Source organism: Rhinatrema bivittatum, chromosome 7 (assembly GCF_901001135.1).
Source record: "Rhinatrema bivittatum chromosome 7, aRhiBiv1.1, whole genome shotgun sequence".
Lineage (NCBI taxonomy): Eukaryota > Metazoa > Chordata > Amphibia > Gymnophiona > Rhinatrematidae > Rhinatrema > Rhinatrema bivittatum.
In genome coordinates this window covers 242,782,832-242,807,541 of record NC_042621.1, presented here as the reverse complement: position 1 = coordinate 242,807,541, position 24,710 = coordinate 242,782,832, and the positions used below count along the sequence as shown (strand labels likewise).

Sequence of the window (24,710 nt, the reverse complement as noted above, 5' to 3'; positions counted from 1 at the left end):
GCGCTGTTGATGTCCTGGGCGGAAAGGCACATAGAGCGTCTCGCGGCCACCCACATTGCCGGCGTGGACAACGTTCAGGCGGATTACCTCAGCCGGCAGCACCTAGATCCAGGAGAATGGGAAATCTCGTTGGAGGCGATGGCTCTCATCGCGCGGCGTTGGGGGACTCCGCGCTTGGACCTCATGGCGACCCGTCAAAATGCAAAGGCGGTACGCTTCTTCAGTCGGAGAAGGGAGCACGCGTCAGAAGGGGTGGACGCGCTAGCCCTTCCGTGGCCTCGTCACATTCTTCTTTATGTGTTCCCTCCGTGGCCTCTGGTAGGGAAAGTGCTAAGGCGCATAGAGTCCCATCACGGTCCGGTGATTCTCGTGGCTCCGGAATGGCCGCGGCGCCCATGGTTCGCGGATCTGGTCAACTTGGCAGTCGACGGCCCACTGCGTCTCGGTCATCTTCCCAATCTTCTTCGGCAGGGTCCAGTATTTTTCGATCTGGCGGATCGTTTTTGTCTGGCGGCTTGGCTTTTGAGAGGAAGCGGTTGAAGAAGAGAGGTTATTCGGACGCGGTGGTGTCTACTCTCCTTCGGGCGTGTCGATCTTCCACTACGCTCGCCTACGCGAGGGTTTGGAAGGTTTTCCATGATTGGTGTGACACGGCAGGTACTTCGGCCAGACGTTCGTCAGTGGCGGATATCCTTATGTTCTTACAGGATGGTTTGAAGAAGGGGTTGGCGTATAATTCGCTTCGAGTTCAGGTGGCGGCTTTGGGCTGCTTGAGGGGTAAGGTCGAAGGCTCTTCCCTTGCGAGTCATCCAGATGTGGCTCGTTTTTTGCGAGGGGTTAGAAACTTGCGTCCCCCCGTCAGGCTTCCCTGTCCGTCTTGGAACTTGAACTTGGTACTCCGTGGATTGTGTGCGGCTCCGTTTGAACCTCTTAAGGCGGCTTCTTTGAAGGATCTCACCCTCAAGACTGTTTTCCTTGTCGCCATTTCCTCGGCTCGTCGGGTGTCGGAGCTTCAGGCTTTCTCTTGCAGGGAACCGTTTTTGCGCATCTCGGCGTCAGGAGTTTCCTTACGAACTGTTCCTTCCTTCCTACCTAAGGTGGTCTCCACGTTTCATGTCAACCAAACGGTGGAATTACCTTCCTTTTCGGACGAGGACCTACAGTCTGCTCAGGGTCGGGACTTGAGGCGTTTGGATGTCCGTCGGATTCTCTTGCGCTATTTGGAGGTTACGAATGACTTTCGAAAGTCAGATCACCTTTTCGTGCTGTGGAATGGACCCAGGAAGGGTCTTCAAGCGTCCAAAGCTACGATTGCACGCTGGTTAAAAGGTGCTATTGCGTCCACGTATGTTGGCTGTGGTAAGCCTGTTCCCGCTGGGCTTAAGGCTCATTCTCTGCGTTCTCAAGCGACTTCATGGGCAGAGAATCACTTGGTTTCTTGCCAAGAGATATGCAGGGCGGCCACATGGAAATCCTGGCATACGTTTTCCAGGCATTATCGCCTGGATGTCCGGGGACCTCCTGCAGAGTCCTTTGGGAGCAGTGTGATTCGAGCGGGACTCTCAGGGTCCCACCCCAGTTAAGGCGGCTCGGGTACATCCCAGCTGTCTGGACTGATCCTGGTACGTACTGGGAAAGGAAAATTAGGTTCTTACCTTTGCTAATTTTCATTCCAGTAGTACCATGGATCAGTCCAGACGCCCGCCCACAGGGTTCTGGGAGTCCGCTCGTATTCTCTGATTTTCAGTGGTTTTATGTCGGTTTCCGCACGTTTGTGGTTTCCTTGACAGTTATACCAGTGTATCGTGTGTTGTTGTACACTCTTGGTGTTCTATTTGTTGTGTCTGGTTTTATCTGTTTTCAAGGATGTTTCTCCGTGATCTGGTCACTTGTTTTAAAAAAAAAAACCAAAAAAAACAAAGGGGGATTCTTGAGGGCAGTGTTGAAAGTGCTTAATTCATTACTTCTGCTTTGATATTACATATACTGAAGGGTCGCAGGTGGCACACCAGTATATATAGGGGGTGCTTTCAGTTTTCTCTCTGACTCCATCTGCTGGAGGGGAGGCATAACCCAGCTGTCTGGACTGATCCATGGTACTACTGGAATGAAAATTAGCAAAGGTAAGAACCTAATTTTCCTTTAGCCCCAATCGATCTCCATATCCCCCTCCGACTACACCACTCTACAAGACCGACAAGAGATGCTTACAAGGGATCACTTCAAGTACCTTCAACCAAAACCACCAGACACATCACGCTAAGAGATCGGGCCTTCTCCACAGCCGGTCCAACTTTATGGAACTCCATTCCCCTGGATCTTAGAATGGAACCTAGCATCTCAACCTTCAAGAAAAGACTCAAGACGTGGTTGTTCACGCAAGCCTTTCCTAACTCCAATATCATTTAACTCCCTTCAATCATCATGCTTCGCTAGTTATAGCATTAATAACCACCTCTTACAATGTTATCATTTACATATATAATTATCTGATCTTCTTTTTCCTTCTTAATCCAAGTTATTGTTTCCCTGTTACATGTAACTGCTTTTCTGCACTATTGTTCAAATTGTAAAGTTTATTATATTGTGCACCCCTGTTCCTTGTGAACCAGCATGATGGGACTTCTGTCTTGAATGTTGGTATATAAAAAAACTTAAATAAATAAAATAATAAATCTCTTTCTTTGACATTTTTATTTCTTGAGTCTTAGTGCTAGGAATTGAACTGACAAGATTATCAACTTTGTTCTTAAAAAAATGAGGCTATTTCATTACACTTAGTTTCTGTCAGATTATTTATTTCTGCGTTGGAAGATTTTGTTAGGTTTTTAACTAAAGTGAACAAGGTTCTGGATTATAACTAAAACAGTGAATTTTGTGTTTAAAGTAGTTTTTTTGTTTCATTAATAATATTTTTATATGTATTTAGTTAGGATCTGTACAGGCCCAGCGTTTGTGAATTTTTATTTTTTCTCCAGTGTTTCTCAAGCTTCCTAAGTTGTGTTTTTGCTTTTTTTATATTACTGTTATACCGTGGTTGAGATATCTTATTGTTTTTTAAAACTCTGGTTTTTATTGGGTTAATTTGATCCGCAATGTTTTCAGTTATCTTAAACCAGGATTTAGTTGCCGCTTGACAATCAGTTAAATCTATGTTTTCTTTATTTTTTTCCAATTCTGATATTAGATCTTCAGTGTTGTACTTAGGTCGATATGTAATAATTTAGTCTGGTTGCTTCTTAACATAATTTTCTTTGCCTTGGAATTTACAGGTAATTAGATAATGATCAGACCAAGGCACTGGAGCTTGAGAGGTTTCATAGGATTCAAAGTTCTTTAATTTTGTAAGCACTAAATCTAAAGTGTGGCCAGCTCTATGTGTGGGTCCATGAATTACCTGACTATATCCTAAGGAGAGATTCAATGAAAGTGAAATAGGTGGAGCTAGGGGGCTCATCATCCATATGTATGTTAAAGTCGCCTAAGACAATAGAAGGCTTATCATGGTTTAATGAGGTTGTCAAAAGCTCAATTAAAGGGGAGATGTGATCCAATAGTCCGGGTGGGCAATATGCTAAACATATTTGAATAGATGAAGATTCAAACAAAATAACCTCATATGATTCATCAATGTTAGTTGGAACTAATTTTAGATTCAGTTCATTTTTTGCTATTAATAAAAGACCGCCACCTTTACGTTTCGCTCTAGGAACTGAAAAGGTGATATACGTATCATTAGAATCCTTGTTTGTTTATTTATTTATTTAGGTTTTTTATATACCGGTATTCATGAACAAGTCACATCATGCTGGTTTACATAAAAACAAGGGGTGCATAGAACAGTAGAACTAAACTGGTGCAAAAGGGAAGCAGTTACAAAAAACCAGGGGTAGAATAACTGGGAGAGAGAAAGAAGAGGAACAGTGGGGAGTAAAAGAGTTGTATGGGGATAAGATAAATAACTTAATGAATATTTACAGTAACATTCTTACAGGAGTTGGAGGTGGTTATGAGTTGTCCGGGAAGGCTTGTTGGAAAAGCCAGGTCTTCAATCTTTTGCAGAAAGTTGGTAGGCAGGGTTCTAGGCGCAGATTTGTGGGGATGGAGTTCCAAAGTTGCAAGATAATAATTTGTTTTTATTTCTCAGATCTATGTATAGCCCTATAATGTTAATGTTATGTTCCATGTAAATCGATGTGATGTTCCCAATGAATGTTGGTCTAGAAAAATGTTAAATAAATAAAATAAATAAATATTAGGAAGCATTGACAATGAAATTCGTTTAAGGTTAATGAGCTACTTTGATTTTCTTGATTTTTAGATGGCTAAATGTGGATTCAGCAGACAAATTTTAGAAATATTGAACAGTACTGGGTATGTATTTTCTGTCTTTTCAAATGTACATATCTTTTAAAACAAAAAGTTAGTTAATGTTGAATTTGGTAAATTTTATTCAGGGATATTAGATACTAAAATAGCACTACAGCATGAAAAGCATACAATCTTTTTGGAATCTTTTTTTTTTTTCTCTTTTTTTTTAAATGAGTAATTGTATAATTGTAGTACAGCACTCTTGGGTATGGTGATATGTGGGTTGTACTGTTTCACGGTCACTTTGATTCATTAGCAGTGTGTATTCTGTAAGGCACTCCACCTGCCACGGTGGATAAATTTGATGCTCAGTTGTAATTGTTCTAAATGAACAGCTGTTACTGTAGATATAGTTACTGTGCTACAACTCAACTGATTTCAAATGTTATTGATCAATCTTAAGTAAAAATTGTAAGCTGAAAAATTAAAAAAGTGAACTAGATAACACAATTAATTAATATTAAAGCTAATATAATAAACAGTTTCCAAAAGTATTACTTTATGAAAACTTGGTGGAAAGGCCTGTTTAAAACATATATTGGGTTTTTTTTTAAACAGGCCCTTCCACCAAGTTTTCATAAAGTAATACTTTTGGAAACTGTTTATTATATTATATAGGTGTTGACTTTTTAAAGCTTATTATGTATCTGGGGTGCTGACTAGTGAGGATGCTACTAGTCAGCTCCTGGTTAGACCTCAGCCTGATTGAGCTTACTGGCTCGGGGGGTAATGGTCCTTAGGGATTGTTTCCCTCAGTAGAAGTTTGCTCCCAAGGAAAAACAAATAACTTTTTCATCTTTTTGTTCTGGTTGAGTTTCTCTTAGGTTTTAGATGTCAGTACCCCCTAGGGGTCTGGTCAGTGAACCCTGATAAGATATCCCTAAGTCCTTTGACAAAGGGAACTGCAGAGTGAAAGGGTTTGGAATTCCCTTTCCCCGTTTCCTCTTTTGCTCTATTCTAGCTTCTGGACTGCTAGAAGGAAACACTGCAGATTCAAGCAAGAATGTGGCGATTTGATCTTCCTGGTAGAGGCTAAGTAGAGCCTGCTCTTAGCCCACAGGGTTCAGGTATCTCCTGCCACATTTTCTGGCAGGTGAGCAAGTGGCTTTGATGGGGATAAGGAGAGATACTGCGGTAGCATGCTAACTCCCCCCCCCCCCCCCCCCCCAAAAAAAAAAAAAAACAAACCACGTTACCAGCAAGCCGCCTACTCATTTTGGAGCTAAAAGGTAAAAAGAGCAACAAAGTGAACGCCTCAATAAACAGAGGCCGTACATGTGGGACCAGAAGTTCCAAGAATCTCCTGTGGTCTCCCAGTTTGTGATCAGGACTCAGAGCATGCAGAACAAGAGGCTTGCCAGCACTGGTGGCACCTCTCCTCCCCCAGGAGGAGCAGGGAGAATCAGTAGGTGCAAGTCTGGGGGTGGATCCAAGCTCTCAGGAGGCAGAAAGCTTACAGATTCCTTCTGCTCTCATATCATCAGACCCCCGCCAGACTCCTCTTCCTCAGGGAGGGTGGATGACACTAACTGGCCTCAGTGGACACAGCCCTACATGATCCTGAAGGGGAATACCATGCTGCTGTTTTTGGAGCCTTTACTCCTTACGTTGTATTCCTTATGCACCGGTTGTCCGGCCAAGTCCCAGCTTAGCCAGACAAATCCTTTTGAATATAAACCTCACTATTCCTAGAGATTTTACCAAGTTGCATTTGCTTAATCACAAATCTCTAGTTAAAGAAATAATGAAAACCTTGGCAGGCTGGATTAATTTCACCTTATACTGAATAAGAAGAATCCAGCTATTTACAATGTTAGTCTGCCTAGGCCACTCTCCAAATACTATCAAAATGTTTTTTAAGAAGATGAGTTGCTGAGATTGGATACAGTATTAATTGGGTGAAAAACAGTTATTTTTAGCAAAAGTACCAGGTACCTTTACCCAGATAGCTTTAAATCTGACTTGGCATTTGTGCGGGTCCTGACTGAGTTCCCATTTCTCTGGGGGTACCCTACTCCTTCCGAGGAAGTCAGCATGAATGCTCTTGATTCCCACAATGTGGGATACATTTGAGATCCATTGTGGGCAGTGCACAGTGTGGAGGCAGACTTTTCTCATTGCAGCTAACTATACCTGCTTATTACTTATAATTATTGTAGAAGGCTTCTGTGTATAATATATTGCTGTTCATTTCATTATTGTAGTATATTAATTTACTGTTTGGTATCTCCGCTGTAGAGTTTCTTTAAAATTTAAAAAAACCTCCCAAAAAAACCACTCCAGCTTTTAATCTGATAGAATCTATCTCTTATTTGGATTTAGCTGTCACTAATAATCTCTGTTTAGAAATTAATATTGGGGCATAAAGAGCTGAATAAAAATAATTTAAAACAAAGGACAAATAAACTTCCAGAAGTGTCCTGATCTACCTAGTTTGGGCGGGGCTGTCTCAGAGCTTGGGGGTGCTTAACGCTGACAACCAGCAGATCCATTGTAGGCAGTGCACAGTGAGGAGCCAGGGAGTACTAACGATTCTTGTGAACATCTGTGACCAAGGGTTAACCAAGGAATTGGATCAAGGAAGAGCGCTCAATGTCATCTACTTGGACTTCAGCAAAGCTTTTGATACGGTTCCGCACAGGAGACTGGTGAATAAAAATGAGAAGCTTAGGAGTGAGTGCCGAGGTGGTGGCCTGGATTGCAAACTGGTTGACAGACAGAAGACCATGTGTGATGGTAAATGGAAGTTAGTCTGAAGAGAGAGCGGTGTTAAGCGGAGTGCCACAAGGATCGGTGTTGGGACCGGTCCTGTTCAATATCTTTGTGAGCGGCATTGCAGACGGGGTAGAAGGTAAGGTTTGTCTTTTTGCAGATGACACTAAGATCTGCAACAGAGTGGACACGCCAGAAGGAGTGGAGAGAATGAGACGGGATTTAAGGAAACTGGAAGAGTGGTCGAAGATATGGCAGCTGAGATTCAATGCCAAGAAGTGCAGAGTCATGCATATGGGGTGTGGAAATCCGAAAGAACTGTATTCGATGGGGGGAGAAGGGCTGATGTACATGGAGCAGGAGAGAGACCTTGGGGTGATAGTGTCTAATGATCTGAATTCGGCGAAACAATGTGACAAGGCGATAGCTGAAGCCAGGAGAATACTGGGCTGCATAGAGAGAGGAATATCGAGTAAGAAAAAGGAAGTAGTTATCCTCTTGTACAGGTCCTTGGTGAGGCCTCACCTGGAGTACTGTGTTTTCTGGAGACCGTATCTCCGAAAGGATAGAGACAGGTTGGAGGTGGTCCAGAGAAGGGTGACCAAAAAGGTGGAGGGTCTTCATCGAATGACTTATGAGGAGAGATTGAAAAATCTAAATATGTACACCCTGGAGGAAAGGAGGAGCAGGGGTGATATGATACAGACTTTCAGATACTTGAAAGGTTTTAATGATCCAAAGACAACGACAAACCTTTTCCATTGCAAAAATATGAGCAGAACCAGGGGTCACGATTTAAAACTCCAGGGAGGAAGACTCAGAACCAATGTCAGGAAGTATTTCTTTACGGAGAGGGTGGTGGATGCCTGGAATGCCCTTCCGGAGGAAGTGGTGAAGACCAAAACTGTGAAGGATTTCAAAGGGGCGTGGGATAAATACTGTGGATCCATAAAGTCTAGAGGATGTGAAAGAAGAGAAGAGGCATGGGGGTGGCTTGCGGGAATGACGGCTACTACCTGGAGATTAATATCCTTATCCTATCATTAAAATCATCCATTGTACCTGAAGACTGGAGGGTGGCCAATGTAACCCCAATATTTAAAAAAGGCTCCAGGGGTGATCCAGGTAACTATAGACCAGTGAGCCTGACTTCAGTGCCGGGAAAAATAGTGGAAACTATTCTCAAGATCAAAATCGTAGAGCATATAGAAAGACATGATTTAATGGAACACAATCAACATGGATTTACCCAAGGGAAGTCTTGCCTAACAAATCTGCTTCATTTTTTTGAAGGGGTTAATAAACATGTGGATAAAGGTGAACCGGTAGATGTAGTGTATTTGACAAAGTCCCTTGTGAGAGGCTTCTACGAAAACTAAAAAGTCATGGGATAGGAGGCGATGACCTTTCATGGTTTACAAACTGGTTAAAAGACAGGAAACAGAGAGTAGGATTAAATGGCCAGTTTTTTCAGTGGAAAAGGGTGAACAGTGGAGTGCCTCAGGGATCTATACTTGGACCGGTGCTTTTCAATATATATATATAAATGAGCTGGAAAGGAATACGACGAGTGAGGTTATCAAATTTGCGGATGATACAAAATTATTCAGAGTGGTTAAATCACAAGTGGACTGTGATACATTACAGGAGGACCTTGCAAGACTGGAAGATTGGGCATCGAAATGGCAGATGAAATTTAATGTGGACAAGTGCAAGGTGTTGCATATAGGGAAATATAACCCTTGTAGTTACACAATGTTAGGTTCCATATTAGGAGCTACCACCCAGGAAGAAGATCTAAGCATCATAGTGGATAATACTTTAAAATCGTCGGCTCAGTGTGCTTCATCAGTCAAAAAAGCAAACAGAATGTTAGGAATTATTAGGAAGGGATTGGTTAATAAAACGAAAAATGTCATAATGCCTCTATATCGCTCCATGGTGAGGCCGCACCTTGAATACTGTGTACAATTCTGGTCGCCGCATCAAAAAAGATAGTTGTGATGGAGAAGGTACAGAGAAGGGCATCCAAAATGATAAACAGGATGGAACAGCTCCCTTATGAGGAAAGGCTGAAGAGGTTAGGGCTGTTCAGCTTGGAGAAGAGACGCCTGAGGGGGGATATGATAGAGGTCTTTAAGATCATGAGAGGTCTTGAAAGAGTAGATGTCACTTGGTTATTTACACTTTCAAATAATAGAAGGACTAGGGGGCATTCAATGAAGTTAGCAAGTAGCACATTTAAGACTAATCAGAGAAAATTCTTTTTTACTCAACGCACAATAAAGCTCTGGAATTTGTTGCCAGAGGATGTGGTTAGTGCAGTTTGTGTAGCTGGGTTCAAAAAAGGTTTGGATAAGTTCTTGGAGGAGAAGTCCATTAATGGCTGTTAATCAAGTTTTCTTAGGGAATAGCCAATGCTATTAATTGCATCAGTAGCATGGGATCTTCTTAGTGTTTGGGTAATTGCCAGGTTCTTGTGGCCTGGTTTGGCCTCTGTTGGAAACAGGATGCTGGGCTTGATGGTCTGACCCAGCATGGCAATTTCTTATGTTCTAATGTCCTTATTCAATAAACATGCACATGGTTAATGCGACTCCAACATTGCTCTATGCTTCAACGGCAAGAGGAAATGTGGAAAAAAGGATTTGCATCCACAAAAAAGCAAGGGAGCCAGGGGAGTAGCTTGCTTGTACTCTGGGTAAAACAAATAATCATGGTTGTAGCTTGCTTGTTATGGCGGTTACTACCCCGAATCATGCCTGATAGTTCACTTGGAATACATATCCAGTGCAGCTCACTGCTTCAACGGCAGGGGGAATGAAGAAGAGAGGATTTATATTCAAACAACCAACAAGGACTGAATTGCACAAGCTGGGTATACAAGCGAGGGAGTAGCTTGCTTATTATGGCAGTTACTACCCCAAACCAATTAGCTAGATACTGCACTTAGATGCAGCTCCAGCACTGCTATCTACATCAGTGGCAGGGGTGGAAGTGAAATAGAACCAAAAAGTTACTTAAAAGGGACAAGAGTAACAGATAAGTATGAAAAAGTGTGAAAGCTTACTGGGCAGACTGGATGGACCATTTGGTCGTCTTCTGCTGTCATTTCTATGTTTCTATGATGCGAGAATAACTGTAGGTTTTGCTCTGCCCACCTGAAGAGCATGCCTGCTTTTATTGCTTGGGCATGGCTTCTGGTGCCCCTTTTTGTTCACGTATGCTGCCTCTGTAACATTGCCTGATAGGATTCTTACCACCTTCCCTCTTATCAGAGGAAGAAGATAGCATAGGGCCCATCTGATGGCCCTTGCTTCTAGTCTATTGATCATGTTGACTGTCTTTTTGACCAGTTCATTCACTGGTAGGCGAAGATTCCTGTTTGTGGCATAATTTTTGGAATTGGTACTGGGTGCTCAGGTTGGGTGCCTAGTTGTACGTGTGTGGCATGGGTGCATATACTTGTGCACATGATTTTTGTGTGCTTCTAGTTTGAGCACGGGTTTTATGCATGCATAATCTAGGTGCTTACAACCATAGCACCCATGGCGAAGAAGCGTAAGCTCTTATCAATTTGTGCTGCAAGCCACATCAGAGTCATTCAGCCGGAGCTGTCCTTAAGTCTGTGTCAATGCTGCTTTGATGCTCTGGGAGCTTTACCTCCTTTGGATTTTGCCGATGATGGTCCATCTCCTCAGTCTGTGTGGAGTGGGTCCGAGAGTGGCACAATGGGGGTTTCCACTCCCTCGGTCGATCCACAGGCCGCGTCATTATACACTTGCTCTCAGGATGTTAGCTTTGGGCCTATGGGCCCTGGAATGGACCCGTCCTCCTTTTCCCAAGTAGAGTTTTTCTAGGGATTGCAGGCATTTCTACAGAAGCGGTCTTCTGAGTCAGCACTGCCTGCTAAGGGAGGTCTGTGCATGCAGAGTGCTTCTCCACCTGTCTCCAAGCGCCAGGGCACAGGCAGTCTGACAAGGCTTGAATGCAGGTCGATCAAGATGATACCGATGATGAGGGTGGTCGTTCTCCCAGTGGGGAAGGGGAGATTTCCCCAGATTTGGAGCTTTATAGAATTCTTCTCCATTTCTTTCATAGAGATAAGTTGCCAAGCTTGATCTCTCAGACTTTGAAAATCCTCGGAGTGGATGGGTGTGACTCTTTGGGAATGCAGAAGAAGGACTCCATTTTGGTCAACCTATGTAAGGCTTCTTGTTTCTTTCCCCTCCTGGATGTGATCCAAGAGTCAATTGATCTGGAATGGAGACTATCCTAAAGCAAATCTTTGAGGCAGTGACGATGAACTTACAAATTGCTTCTTGTTGCACTTGGTAGCTCGGGCTACCTTGAGTCTTTGTCAGGATTCTGCCAGCACCGTATCCGATCTTGGATCTATGATAGAACCGGGGGTCACCTTCTTAGCTTATGCAGGTTGTGACTTGATTTGCATAGCTGCCAGAGGAGCTGTTTCTGTTGTTGCGGCCAGGCAACAGCTGTGGCTGCATAAGTGGTTGGTGGATATTGTCTCAAAGGCCAAACTTGTCAAGTTACCCTTCAAGGGCTCGCTTCTGTTTGGCAGTGAATTAGAAAAAACTGGCAAGTAAATGTGGAGAGACCCAGGTCCCTTATTTACCGGAGGACAAGGAGCTCTGGCTCAATCTTTTCGGACGGGTGGCCGCTCTTGAGAATACTGGTGTTTTCGGCCTTATGGGGGAGATTTTTCCCAAAGGTCCCTTTCCTTTCACAGGTCTCACTCCTTTCGCAAGAGATTCTCAGCACTTCCTTCAGTTGATTTCCTTACTACAGGATCTAGGCTGGGTGTTGAATCTGGCCAAGAGCAATTTGTAGAGTATCTCAGGGTTCGGTTCAATACAAGGCTGGGCAGAGTATTTCTGCCGGAGTCTCATATGCAGGTTTGATCTCTGAAGAACTCTGTTCGTCTGAGACTGTGGTCTTAAGAGCAGGTTTTGAGGTTGATGGCTGCCGCATTGGAAGTGGTTCCCTGGGCGAGGGCTGATATGCATCCTCTTCAGCATGCATTACTCACAATGGAGTCCACAGTCGCAGAACTGTGCAGTGAGACTGCTCCTTCGTTAGAAGTGGACATTATCGGGTAAGTAGTAATTTTTCCTTTCTTTGCAGACAAGCAGGATAAAGTCAGCCACACAAGTGGTATTATCAGAAATATTCACGTATTCTGAGCATGTGTAGATCTTCCCACGAGTCTCCTCTGCTCATGCAAATGGATGTTTTGTGTGTCTGCAACCAGCCATCACATTTTTGTATCAAGTTATTTCTTTATTTCTTTTATTTTCAAACAAATCTTCAAAAAATATTTTTTATTTTTTGTTTTTTCTGGGGTTGTTTTTTTTTTTTTACAAAAATTGAGTTTGACTCAGCTTGTCTTATCTTCACCGCTGGTGATCCAAATTGCACTACCTGTTTGCATGTCTCCAAGGGCCAGAATGTACAGAACCCTTACTATGAGGGATTTTCTGGAATTACCTCAGGCATCAACCTCAGGAAATAAGAGGAAATCATCAAAAGCTGGGAGACCTTCATTTAAACTTAAGAAGGTAAGAGTCCTCTCATGCTAGGTGCCATGAGTTGATGCACTCTTTAGAGTAGGCACCATTCTCCCTCCCATAAAGAGGAAGTTAAGTTGCACTGTTCGACACAGAAAGATGCTGACGCCATACTACCACAAGCCATCCGCGCAGAAAAGTACAAGCGGTCCTTGGTGGCACAAGACTCTGAGATGAGATCGGTGTGGGAAATACCATCCGTAAAATCCAGTATGTTAAAAGGTCAGTTTTTTCATCAACAGTTTCAAGTCATTATAACCACAGATTCTTTCATTAGAGGTTGGTGACCTCATCTAAAGGTTCTCAGCTTCTAGGGATCCTGGCTGTGGAAAGAGAAATTCTTAATCACCTAGAATTAAGAGCAATCTTATTTTATTTATTTATTTTAAAAGATTATATACCACATTTATCTAAGGTCTAAGTAGCTTGCTGATTTTAAGTATTTCATGCCATGCTTAAAGAACAAGATGATAATCCAGACATACAGCCAAGTAGCAATGTTCCACATCAACAAACAGGAAGGAGCAAAATCTTACGGACTTTGCCTAGAAGCTTCAAAGATTTGGAAATGGGCAATCTGTCACAGGATATTTGACAGCTGTTTACCTTCCTGGTGACCAAAATCAGACAATAGACAACTTAAGTTGCCAACTTCAACTACACAAATGGTCGCTAAGTAATCAAATATTGCAAGAGGTTTGTTTTTTTTTTTGTTTGTTTTTTTTTTTAACTGGGGCACTCCACAAATAGACCGCTTTGTAATGTCTCTCTACAACAAAGTTCCAATGTTCTACTCTATAAGACCAGCAAGGGACAGAATAGCTGTGGAAGCTTTCTCCATTTTATGGAATCTAAGACTTCTTTTTGTTTTTCCCACTGTTCACTAACATCCAGGACATCTGAAAACAGGGAAGGGGAGACAAATGGTTTTGATAGCCTGTTTTGGTCTAATGAAATTTGGTTTCCTTGGCTGTAGTGCCTTAGCTGTTCATCAATCATTAAAACTGAGGATGTTCCCATACCTCATTATGTAGCATAATCAGAATCCCCTGCATCCTAACATTCATTCTTTATCTCTGATTGTTTGGATATTGAAGGTAGGCTACTGTCATCTATGCATTTACCCAAGAAGGTTAAAAATGGTTTTGTTTCATGGAAATGCTCTACCAGAAAATTTTACAGCTTTACTGCCTGATGTTCATGATTTAGTCAGGACCCCTTTAAATGTCATCTGTCTTCTACTCAGGGCAGAGTTTGTAGACAAAAAGGAAGTGGAACTATGGAGGGGTGAGATAAGAACATAAGAAATTGCCATGCTGGGTCAGACCAAGGGTCCATCAAGCCCAGCATCCTGTTTCCAACAGAGGCCAAAACCAGGCCACAAGAACCTGGCAATTACCCAAACACTAAGAAGATCCCATGCTACTGATGCAATTAATAGCAGTGGCTATTCCCTAAGTAAAATTGATTAATAGCCATTAATGGACTTCTCCTCCAAGAACTTATCCAAACCTTTTTTGAACCCAGCTACACTAACTGCACTAACCACATCCTCTGGCAACAAATTCCAGAGCTTTATTGTGGGTTGAGTGAAAAAGAATTTTCTCCAATTAGTCTTAAATGTGCTAATTGCTAACTTCATGGAATGCCCCCTAGTCCTTCTATTATTCGAAAGTGAAAATAACAGAGTCACATCTACTCGTTCAAGACCTCTCATGATCTTAAAGACCTCTATTATATCCCCACTCAGCCGTCTCTTCTCCAAGCTGAACAGCCCTAATCTCTTCAGCCTTTTCTCATGGGTGGAGCCAGGGCCAGATATGAACTGTGCAAAGGGTTGGGACCAGGGACAAGTGTGAACAGGCAATAAATAATCCATGCAACTACTGACTTTGTTCTGTTTCCTCAAGAGAGCCAGAATTGATATACACTGCTGGCTGTAGTCCACTTTCTCGGGTGCCAGAAAAAAGGTGGCAGAATGCCATTCTGGGTTGTACTGTGGACATTAAGCCCTCATTAATGGACACAAAAAGGGATTGAATTGGCACAAGTTTGAAAGTTTTGAGAAATAGTGCCATTCATCAAGGCCAGGGTTGAATCATTGAAAATTGTCACTACTGTTCACAAGTTTGAACCTTGTGCTAATTCATCCCCCTTTTTTGTATCTATCCTTTGCTCTGTAGTGTCCCTTCATCCTTCTGTTTCCTATGGGAGGAGAGGTGAGGGAAGAGTGGATTAGGGTGCAAAAATAGCTGTTCTCTTCTCTGTATGCTCCAGGCTCAAACCCCTCTTCTCTTCCCTGGAGGGGATGGACTGGAACAGAATACCCCTTCTGCAAGCCTTAAAAGAAGTGCTGGAACTACTGTGTTTCCCCGAAAATAAGACATCCCCCGAAAATAAGACCTCATAGAGGTTTTGCCAAATTGCTAAATATAAGACCTCCCCCGAAAGTAAGACCTAGCACATAATTCAAGTAAACGATCGAATTAGCTACGGTATTTCCTCCCATACAGTAACGCGCGCCCCTGCCGTTTTGCCGCACGTTTAACCTGCTAACTTACCGTCTACCCTTACCCCTGCGTTAGAGGCAGGGGTAAGGGTAGGCGGCAAACTTTCCCCCAGCCCCCGCTCACCTGCCCTGGCCATGTCCATGGGTGCTGGTCTCCGGGGCAGCCCCAGTCCTCTCCCCTCCTCCCGAAGCAACGAAAGCACAAAAAAATCGAAAAATCGAAAAAAAAAAAGTTGCAAGGGAGAGAGGACGGGCAATCCTACGCTCGGGATTGCCAGTCCTCTCCCCTTCTCCTGAAGCAAGGCGCGAAAAGCAGCCTTGCTCCGGGAGGAGGGGAGAGGACTGGCAGTGTACGGTAAAGCAACGAAGTGACTTACTTTTTTCACAGCCCTCCTCCAGAGACAGATCGCAGCTCCCGGCGAAGATGGATGCCTGCACGGGCGAAAGCGGCCCCTGTACGTGCGATTGGGCCGCTCAATGCGTGACGTCACATGCCATGACGCCAAACGTCGTGACGTCACGCATTGAGTGGCTCAATCGCACGCACAGGGGCCGCTTTCGCCCGTGCAGGCATCCATCTTCGCTGGGAGGCAGGGGAGCCGCGATCTGTCTCCGGAGGAGGGCTGTGAAAAAAGTAAGTCACTTCGTTGCTTTACCGTACACTGCCAGTCCTCTCCCCTCCTCCCGGAGCAAGGCTGCTTTACGCGCCTTGCTTCGGGAGGAGGAGAGAGGACTGGCAATCCCGAGCATACCGTAGGATTGCCTGTCCTCTCTCCCCTCTCTCTCTTGCAACTTTTATTTTTTTCACTTTTTTGCTTTTTTTTTCCGCTTTCGTTGCTTGCTTCGGGAGGAGAGGAGAGAGGACTGGCAATCCTAAGCGTAGGAGAACCGTCCACTTTCTGGTACCTGTCATTTCAAATGTCATTTGAAATGACATTTGAAATAACAGATACCGGTACCAGCGTGTCCGTGAAGCGTTAGGCCAGCGCACCCAGGATACTGTATAGCACTCTATACAGTAAAATGGGTTGCGCGGGTCTAACTCTTCACGGACGCTTCTTACCGTAGACGCAGCTTGCATTTTTTAAAATTACTGGATAAAGAGCGTCACTCTTCTTTTTCAGTCAATCTGTGATTCTGTGAGCACGCAAGCCCAAAAGGGAAGAGAATGCAAGCATTGGTTTGTTTTGTTCAGCAACTGCCCTATATATTGGTGATATAATTGGACATCTAGATTAATAAAATCTCATACAATCAAATTAATCAGATTAGTCTGAGTTTCCTTTCTTCTGCATTCTCTCAAAGATCAACAAATGAATGGAGAAGAATGGATGGAAATGGACAATGTGCTCAACGCCCCGTTCTCTCAGGATTCAGTAACATCAGTGGTCATTTTCTAGGTTTGAGTCAGCAGCAGCCTCCATCTTTCAGTTTTTCCCAATGGAGAAAAGGAAGCAAGTTAAAAATGATCCCAGCAGGCAGAAGTAGTTGAATACAGGCACCGAGGCAGGGAGAGCGGGCCCTCGAGGAGCGAGTTCAGTTTTTTGTTCAACAATATACCGGTATGTGAATTCTTCTTCATGGAAAAATAAGACATCCCCTGAAAATAAGGCCTAGTGCATCTTTGGTAGCAAAAATGAATATAAGACACTGTCTTATTTTCGGGGAAACAGGGTACTTCCAGGCCATTCCTCACAAATTAATCTCTGCTTCTACTAATGTATCTATTAAATCTAACTCAGGTTTGAAAACCAACTTCATCAGAGGTCACCATAGCACTGTATCTAGGAGTGGCTTAAGGCAATCTGCTGTCTAAAGAGAGGGATAAGATGTCAACCCCCCCTCCCCCCGACTCTGGCATGGAGGACCTGGGTGAGGGATCCTCAGTTTGCTGAGTGGAAAGGGGGATGTATGGGGGTCTCCTTTGGAATTTTGTTTTGAAATTCTTGGGAAGAGGGGAGATTAGAAATCAGGATTCCTAGAGATATGGCAGTGTGAGTATTGGTAGTATTTCTAAGAAGCAAGTAATACTAATGCGTGCCTCCTAACCTTCCTCTTCATTTGCCCAATGGAGAGTGGGAGATAGAATAATGGTGGGGGTATGTGTAAAACACACTCTTCCTCACACCATTCCCATGCTATCTTATGCTCTCTCTGCTTCCCTCCTCTTTTCCCTACCCCTCTCCCTTTTCTCCTCTTTGCCTCTCATGCTCTAAAATCAACTGAGTAGGCTCATGAGGCAACTCCCAAAGTTGAATTTCTACACATGCTTAGAGCAAAAGCTCTACTAGCTAAGATAGAAGTCCATTTGTTATTGCTAGATGACATTACCAAATGTAATGGCTGATTCATCCTGCTGTCTACAGAAAACACCATTTACGATAAACAAACTAACTTTTCATTTAAATGAATCCATTATTTTGCCAGCATTCTTTCTAACTGAAAACAGAAGACCAGGCAACTTAAAAAAGGCAAAACAAATCACACCTTAATGATCTAGGCATGGTCCTAGATAGCGAACTAAACCTTAAAAAAACACATTAACACCATGATAAAAGATGGATACTGCAAGCTCCAGATCCTAAAAAAAACTCAAACCGCTTCTATTCACCCAAGACTATCGAACAGTACTTCAAGCACTACTTTTCTCAAAACTCGATTACTGCAACTCCCTTCTACTGGGCCTCCCAGCAGCCACTCTAAAACCAATCCAGCTATTACAAAATGCCGCTGCCAGAACACTTATAGACAGCAAAAGATCGGACCATTTTACACCAATCCTCAAAGAACTACACTGGCTGCCCATCCCATATAGAATCCAGTACAAAGCCTTAACCCTCATACACAAAACACTTCACAATGATAAGATTGAATGGATGAATGCTACATTATACTTTCAAATCCCCCAAAGGAACCTCCACTCCATAAATACTGGACTTCTTCCAATCCCCTCTCCGAAACTGTTGCACCTGACTATAGTAAGGGAGCGCGCACTATCTCTGGCAGGGCCTACCCTATGGAACAAGCTACCAGCAGAGCTAAGAACAGAACAAATGACCCAAACATTCAAGAAAAGCCTAAAAACATGGCTCTTTCAAAAAGCCTTTGCACTAATATGATGCCGATCAAACGCGCCCATCAACCACAAACACTGATAAAGAGTGATTGCACCCTTTGGAACTCTATGAAAATACCTACACTGACAAATGACCTTAGACTGTTAATTTCAGTTAATTTCCCACTAATACCATTCAACTTCTTGTTAACATGTTTGTTTGTTTGTTTGTTTTATTTATTTATTTATTTATTTGTCGATTTTTATATACCGTTGTTTGGAGCAAGCCTTCACAACGGTTTACGGAACAAACAACTTATTACATAAAATAGAGCAAAAATATATTACATTATAACAAGAAACGTTCAGTTAATGTTAATCAAAGTTATACTGTAAGAAACAATTGGAAAACTGTTTCCAGCACCATTTATTTTTCTGTAAACCAATGTGATATGTCAGATCGAATGTCTGTAATATAAAAGTAAATAAATAAAATATTATAGAGACTTCAATGTTCGCTAACTGCTGTTCCTTATAAATCAGGAACGCTTAGCACTTACAGGGAATGTCCCTTTAGTGTATAATCATTGGTCTTTCAACAAAAATTTAAGAATTCTTTTTTGCAATCTATAAGTGAAACAATTTTAAAATCCCATTCATTAGTATAGGTATACACTTATCTTTAAATAAAATGGCTGGAGTGCTCAAATGCAGATGATTGATGGGAACAACAAATGGAGATTTCTTGTATTGGCCCGTAAAAACGCCTAACACACTGCTTGTTTCAGATCTTCTCAAAAATGAGGTGGTTATTTTACTCCCATAGAAACTACACTAGGTGAAAAATCTTCCTATGTGTCCCATCGCGTTACATCAGTCTTGAGTGAGTGTTTTTTTGAGCATTCTTTCTAAGACATCACATCCATGAAGGTGAAACAGAATCTTCATTTATTGAACTTCAGAAGAACTTTATTATTCTGTTTGGAATGAACAAAATCCTACAGGAAGTCCTTGCATCTGTTTGTCTTTTAACCCGGTCAAGGGATTTCAGTTATAAAGAGGACTTTATCTACTTAGTTATCTAATAGCATCACTTTTTATTACAATCAGTCAGGATTACATCTTCGAAATAAAATGAAAGCCCATTAGGTCAGGACTAGATTGCTTGGCACATCTTTGATATGCTTCCATAGAAGATACTGCAGGGCTGCCTCTTGGTCTTTCATCCATATTTTTATGGCTCATTACTGCCCAGAAAATGTTTCTTGAGAAGACAATCATTTTGGTCAGGCAGTTCTTAAGCTTATTTAATTGATTCCTTCAACCCTACCCTACCACTACAGACAACTTTTTGTTGCAGTGATCTACTAGTGTTCACAAGTACCAAAATAATCATAGGCAACTCTCAGCTTGGGAGTCCCCACTTGTGTGGCTGACTTTATCCTGTTGTCCATTGAGAAAGCTTGAGTTACTTACTTGTGACAGGTGTTCTCTATAGACATCAGGCTAAACTGGTAACACAGTCTCTCCCACCTTCCCTTTTAAGTTGAAGATTAGCTTGTTATAAAGACTGAGGTGCCTTGCACAGTGGGCAGCTATGTGAGAAGGCTCATGCATGCTCAGAAAACCCTTCTCAGTTTTTCTGAGCTCTGAGAGAGCTTTTTCATCTCTTTGCAATTGGATGATGGCACCTATTTGTGCAGCCAATTTTACCTGAGTCTACAGTGAACACCTGTTACAGGTGAGCAACTTAGCTTTACCCTTATATTCCCTCCTCCTTTTGAGTCTGGCTTCATAGGGGTCACTTCCTCTCTGATTAGTGGTCTTTCTTTCTTCCTTTTCTGTCTAACACCAGATCTCTATCCAGCATTGGTGAGAACCATTTTTACTAATAGAGGGTTGTTTTTTTTCTTAACACAACTTTTATCAGTCAATTCAAATGCTTCTCAGAATTTGCTGGACCTTGGGATGTTAAAGACTGCTAGAGACACTTAAGATGTCAGAGGGAAGGCAAGACATGACTGTTGCCCAACATCAGAGGGACCAGACGAGATACAAAATTACAGGCAGTATGAAGATGTTTACAAAACTTACATGCAGATCCATTTTTATGGGCAGTTGTAAATTTATGAACCATCCTGTATCTCTTACTGTGCAATTTTCAGCCCTTTACATTTTCAAGACACCCTCTTCCCATCATTAAAAAAAAACCAAATACAAATCTTTTTTTAAACTGGCATTTTGTCATCATGTTGACATAATACCGTACTTCCTTCCTCTGTACAGGCAATAGTTAAGTATCTCTCACGTTCTGTGCTGCCTTCTAGTGGCTGGAAGAGCCATTGCATAACTAGGAAAAGGATCTCAGCAGGATACTTCATGATAATGCATTCTAATATTCCCATAACAACAAAATACTGCAGCATATTGGGGATAAGCCAGGGAATCCTGCAGCCAGAAATAAAACCTATGTGTGTACATCTGTTTTATAATCCACATTAAACAATTGCTTGGAAATTGTGGAATCTACAATATAAATGGGCTCTGACCGACGGCCTGCAAATGCAAAGTAGAGAGCCGCACATGCGCGGGCGAGAGAGCACATCGGTCAGAGCAGTTCTCTACTGCGGGTGAGAGAGCACGTCGGGCCGACAACAGCTTGAGCCCGTTCCTCCGATGCTGGGGAAGGGGGGAGGGAGCTGGGATGGCCGGCCGTCACACACAGGGACAGCATTGAAAAGACTCGCGACATCCCCCTCGGCCGCCGCTGCAGCTCTTGCCACCACCACCGCCTCCAGACCTTCGCAATGTGGGGGGGGGGAGGTCGGACCGACAACAGCCTGAGCCCGTCCCTCCACCGCCGGGGAAGGGGGTAGGGAGTAGGGACGGACGGACCAGCACACAAAGGGACAGTAGTGAAGCCACAGTACACAGGGAGGGAGGTACGGAAAGAGGCAGGTCCGTGTAACAGCGCCCCTCGCCCTCTGCATCTCACAGGTTCAACAGGGTACAGCCGGCCCCGTAGAAGAGAACAAGAGGGAGTGGAGGAGGACTGTGGGAGAGGGAAGGGGTTGTGGATGAGGTGAGAGGGGAAGGAAAGGGAAGGGAAGATGAGAAGGGATTGAAGGAAAAGGGAAGAGGATATGAGTGCATAAGTGGGAAAGGTAAGACGTTCTGGAGAAGAGAAAAAGAGGGAGTGGAGGAGGGCTGAGGGAGAGGGAAGGGGTTGTGGATGAGGTGAGAGGGGATGGAAGGAAAAGGGAAGAGGATATGAGTGCATAAGTGGGAAGGGTAAGAAGTTGTGGAGAAGAGAAAAAGAGGGAGTGGAGGAGGGCTGAGGGAGAGGGAAGGGGTTGTGGATGAGGTGAGAGGGGAAGGGAAGGGAAGATGAGAAGGGATGGAAGGAAAAGGGAAGAGGATATGAGTGCATAAGTGGGAAGGGTAAGATGTTCTGGAGAAGAGAAAAAGAGGGAGTGGAGGAGGGCTGAGGGAGAAGGAAGGGGTTGTGGATGAGGTGAGAGGGGATGGAAGGAAAAGGGAAGAGGATATGAGTGAGTAAGTGGGAAGGGTAAGAAGTTGTGGAGAACAGAGTGGCTCTGACCGATGGAATCTCACCCGTTTTAACAGGCTTAACGGCTTGTAGATAAATAAAATGTATGCATAGTTATAGATAAGTTTGTTTAAATGGTGTGTTAGAATATGTAGGTTGTTAAACTTTTAGTTATTTCAATTATTGATGTCCTGAGACTTCATGTCATAGTGTTGATTTTTTTAATTGTTTTCTTTACCCTCTTATAAAATCTAATGCTCAGTTGTGACTGTATTGATAAAATTATACTTTTAGGCCATTTTTTTTAATAGAAGATGAATGTTGGTGATTTTTCTTTAATTTTTTTGCTTTGTTAATACGGCTTCATGCTATAAGATTTTTTATTTTATTGTTTAGCTCTTTTGTTAAACAGCAAGATTGGATACCCATGATGATGATATGAGCTGAATAAACCAATGACAATTCTGTGTATTTGTAAATATAAAAAAGACTAATCAAATTTTCTTTTCTCTGTCAGTATTGACTTTGAGACCTTTGACATATTGGAAGATGAAGAAGTAAGTGAAGTATATTTATAAATGTTGTTAATTCAGTCTCCTCAATTGGCAAAAATAAAATATTGTAGTTTGGCAATATATAGTTTACCTTACAAAAAATGCCAGCACTTTCTAATTATATTAACTCAAAATTTGTTTTAGTTGGTTAAATTGTTGTCTAGCCAAACAGTGGTACTTCACATATTCTTTAAATAAGTTATCCTTTAAATTATGTAACACTAAAACAGTAATTCAGAAATCAAAATCTGCCTCTATTTTACGTTTATTCTCAAAAGCAATTGTGGCTCAAAAAGGCTCACATGCAAATATATCACATAAGAATTACAATAATACCTTAAATACAGTACAAAAATTACTCAAAATACAGTCTCTGAGGACAAGCAATTCTCACACATGTGTGACAGTTTCTAGAAAATTTGAGTGTGCCATACTGCTACCTGGTCCACTTCATTCTCATTTGTTCTGTGAACCGTACAGATCGTGAATTCTCTCTTTTGTGCTGTGTATTGGATCCTCTGGATTCCAGTAAGTAGAATTTCTTCATCGTGGGACCACCCAGTCTTAATTTTCTTCCCTTTAATCTCCTAGGTTGTTTTTTTCTGTCTGTCCTCACATTTCAGTTTTTTCAGCATCTATACAGTATAGCAGTTGCAGTGTAACAAGGCTTCATCAATTGTGTTTTTGTGTCATCGAGTTTGATTTCACTGTTGGTTTATTGTTCCATTCCTTGAATTGATAAGATTACCAGCAGCTTCTAAAAGTGCCCCTATGTGAGGGAGTCATGTCTATCGCAGACCCCCATGATAGAAGTATCTTCTGCCTGGGGGCTAATCGCAACATCCAAGCGTGTTCTCTTTTTATGACATGACCCCTAGTGCTGTTGATCCCAGCGAGACCTCATGGAAAAGCACATCAAGTTTTGTAAGTCTGTCCCATTGGTATCTGCAACGGAGGCATCGACTCAGGAGCTGCATAGACTGCTGCAGGAATGTTGTAATCAAGAGAGTATTGAACCCCCTCGAAATCAAGCACCAGAAAGGTTAAGGGAGCATAGATAGTCATTTGTCTTCTCCCACCCAAAGAAGGCAAAGGGTTTGATCCCTTTGGTACTGGCATAGAGGCATGCCAGTGACATAAATCAGCAAAGACCAAGAAGTATCAATATATGTATTGGTCGATGCATGATGCTGGGAGAGGGGACTTTCTGGCGGCAACCATGCATCCCCCAAAGCATTCCTGTGGCAAGAAGAGCTCATCCTCAGTTCAATCCCAGGAATCACAATAGTCTGCAAGGGTTTAGACGTCAGCCACCAATAAACCTCTGCTATTCCAGGAAGATATGGCTCCCCTTCCTGCCTTCCAATCTGTTAGCTTTGGCAAACTTTGAGGGGCTGGACAGGAAAATCCAGCAGGCCTTAGAGCAATGTGGAATATGGGGAACTGGCATCAAATGCATCACTGTCTATGCAGATCAATGTCCAGCTGATACTGAGTCCTTTCAGCTACCCAGCAGACCAGAACAGATGTCAGTTCCTGGATGGGAATAGACATTGGTATCCACTGCACCAATGGTGATTTCTAGTCCACTGTGGAGAAAGCTTTCCAAAGACACAGAAGTTCATCTGTGTGTAGGCCCCAACAGACTAGGGCTCCCCTCTTTAATGCCTTGTCTACTAGCCAGACATGATCCAGATCCCCACACTTGACATACCAATTAGTCTTGGATTCTGTGTATTCTCACATGTCAAGCAGGATGGTAGTCCTCACATATGGGTGAAATCATCAGGATGGAGCCCAATCACGGAACACTTTTGTCAAAGTTTCTAGAACTTTGACTGGCACCACTGAGCATGCCCAGCATGGTACCAACCCTGCATCCAACAGGGGTCCCCCTTCAGCCTGGGAAAGAACAAAAATTCCTCGATGCTTTTGGGTGTAGAGTTTTTCTTGGCTCTATGTTAATCTCTCGTATTGCAGCCTAACAATTTTATATGACCCAATACAACAGGAATTTATTCAAGCAATTGCAGGAATTTTCTGATTCTCTCCCGGATCAGTTCCAAGACCAACTGAACTCCTTTATAAAAAAAAAGGGCTTTGTAGGTAAGCATGAGGTAAGATCTGCTTACGACATCTTTGGCATGGCTTCCAGGGTATCAGCAGCCGGAATAAGTGCAAGGAGGTGGGCATGGCTGAAATCCTCTGTTCCATCCAGGAGCACTGGATGGCCGGCACCATCTTTAAAGATGGCGCCGGCCATCCAATGCTCCTACCATGTGACAGGGGCCGGCCAATGGCACGGATACCCTGTCACATGGTAAGGGCAAAGGGGCATCGGTGCCATTTTTATTTAGAACAGCTGATGCCT

At 42.9% G+C, this 24,710-nt stretch overlaps 1 protein-coding gene across 3 annotated transcripts in view; it reads left to right on the top strand.

Moving 5' to 3' along the window:
• The window catches only part of GLRX3 (glutaredoxin 3), a 197,430-nt gene that overhangs the window by 148,289 nt on the left and 24,431 nt on the right, over positions 1 to 24,710 (top strand). For all 3 annotated transcript variants that reach the window (XM_029609995.1, XM_029609996.1, XM_029609998.1), the window contains 2 exons: positions 4,322 to 4,374; positions 22,303 to 22,342. In XM_029609995.1, coding sequence (XP_029465855.1) covers positions 4,322 to 4,374; positions 22,303 to 22,342 — 93 coding nt within the window. The remainder of the gene's footprint in view (positions 1 to 4,321; positions 4,375 to 22,302; positions 22,343 to 24,710) is intronic.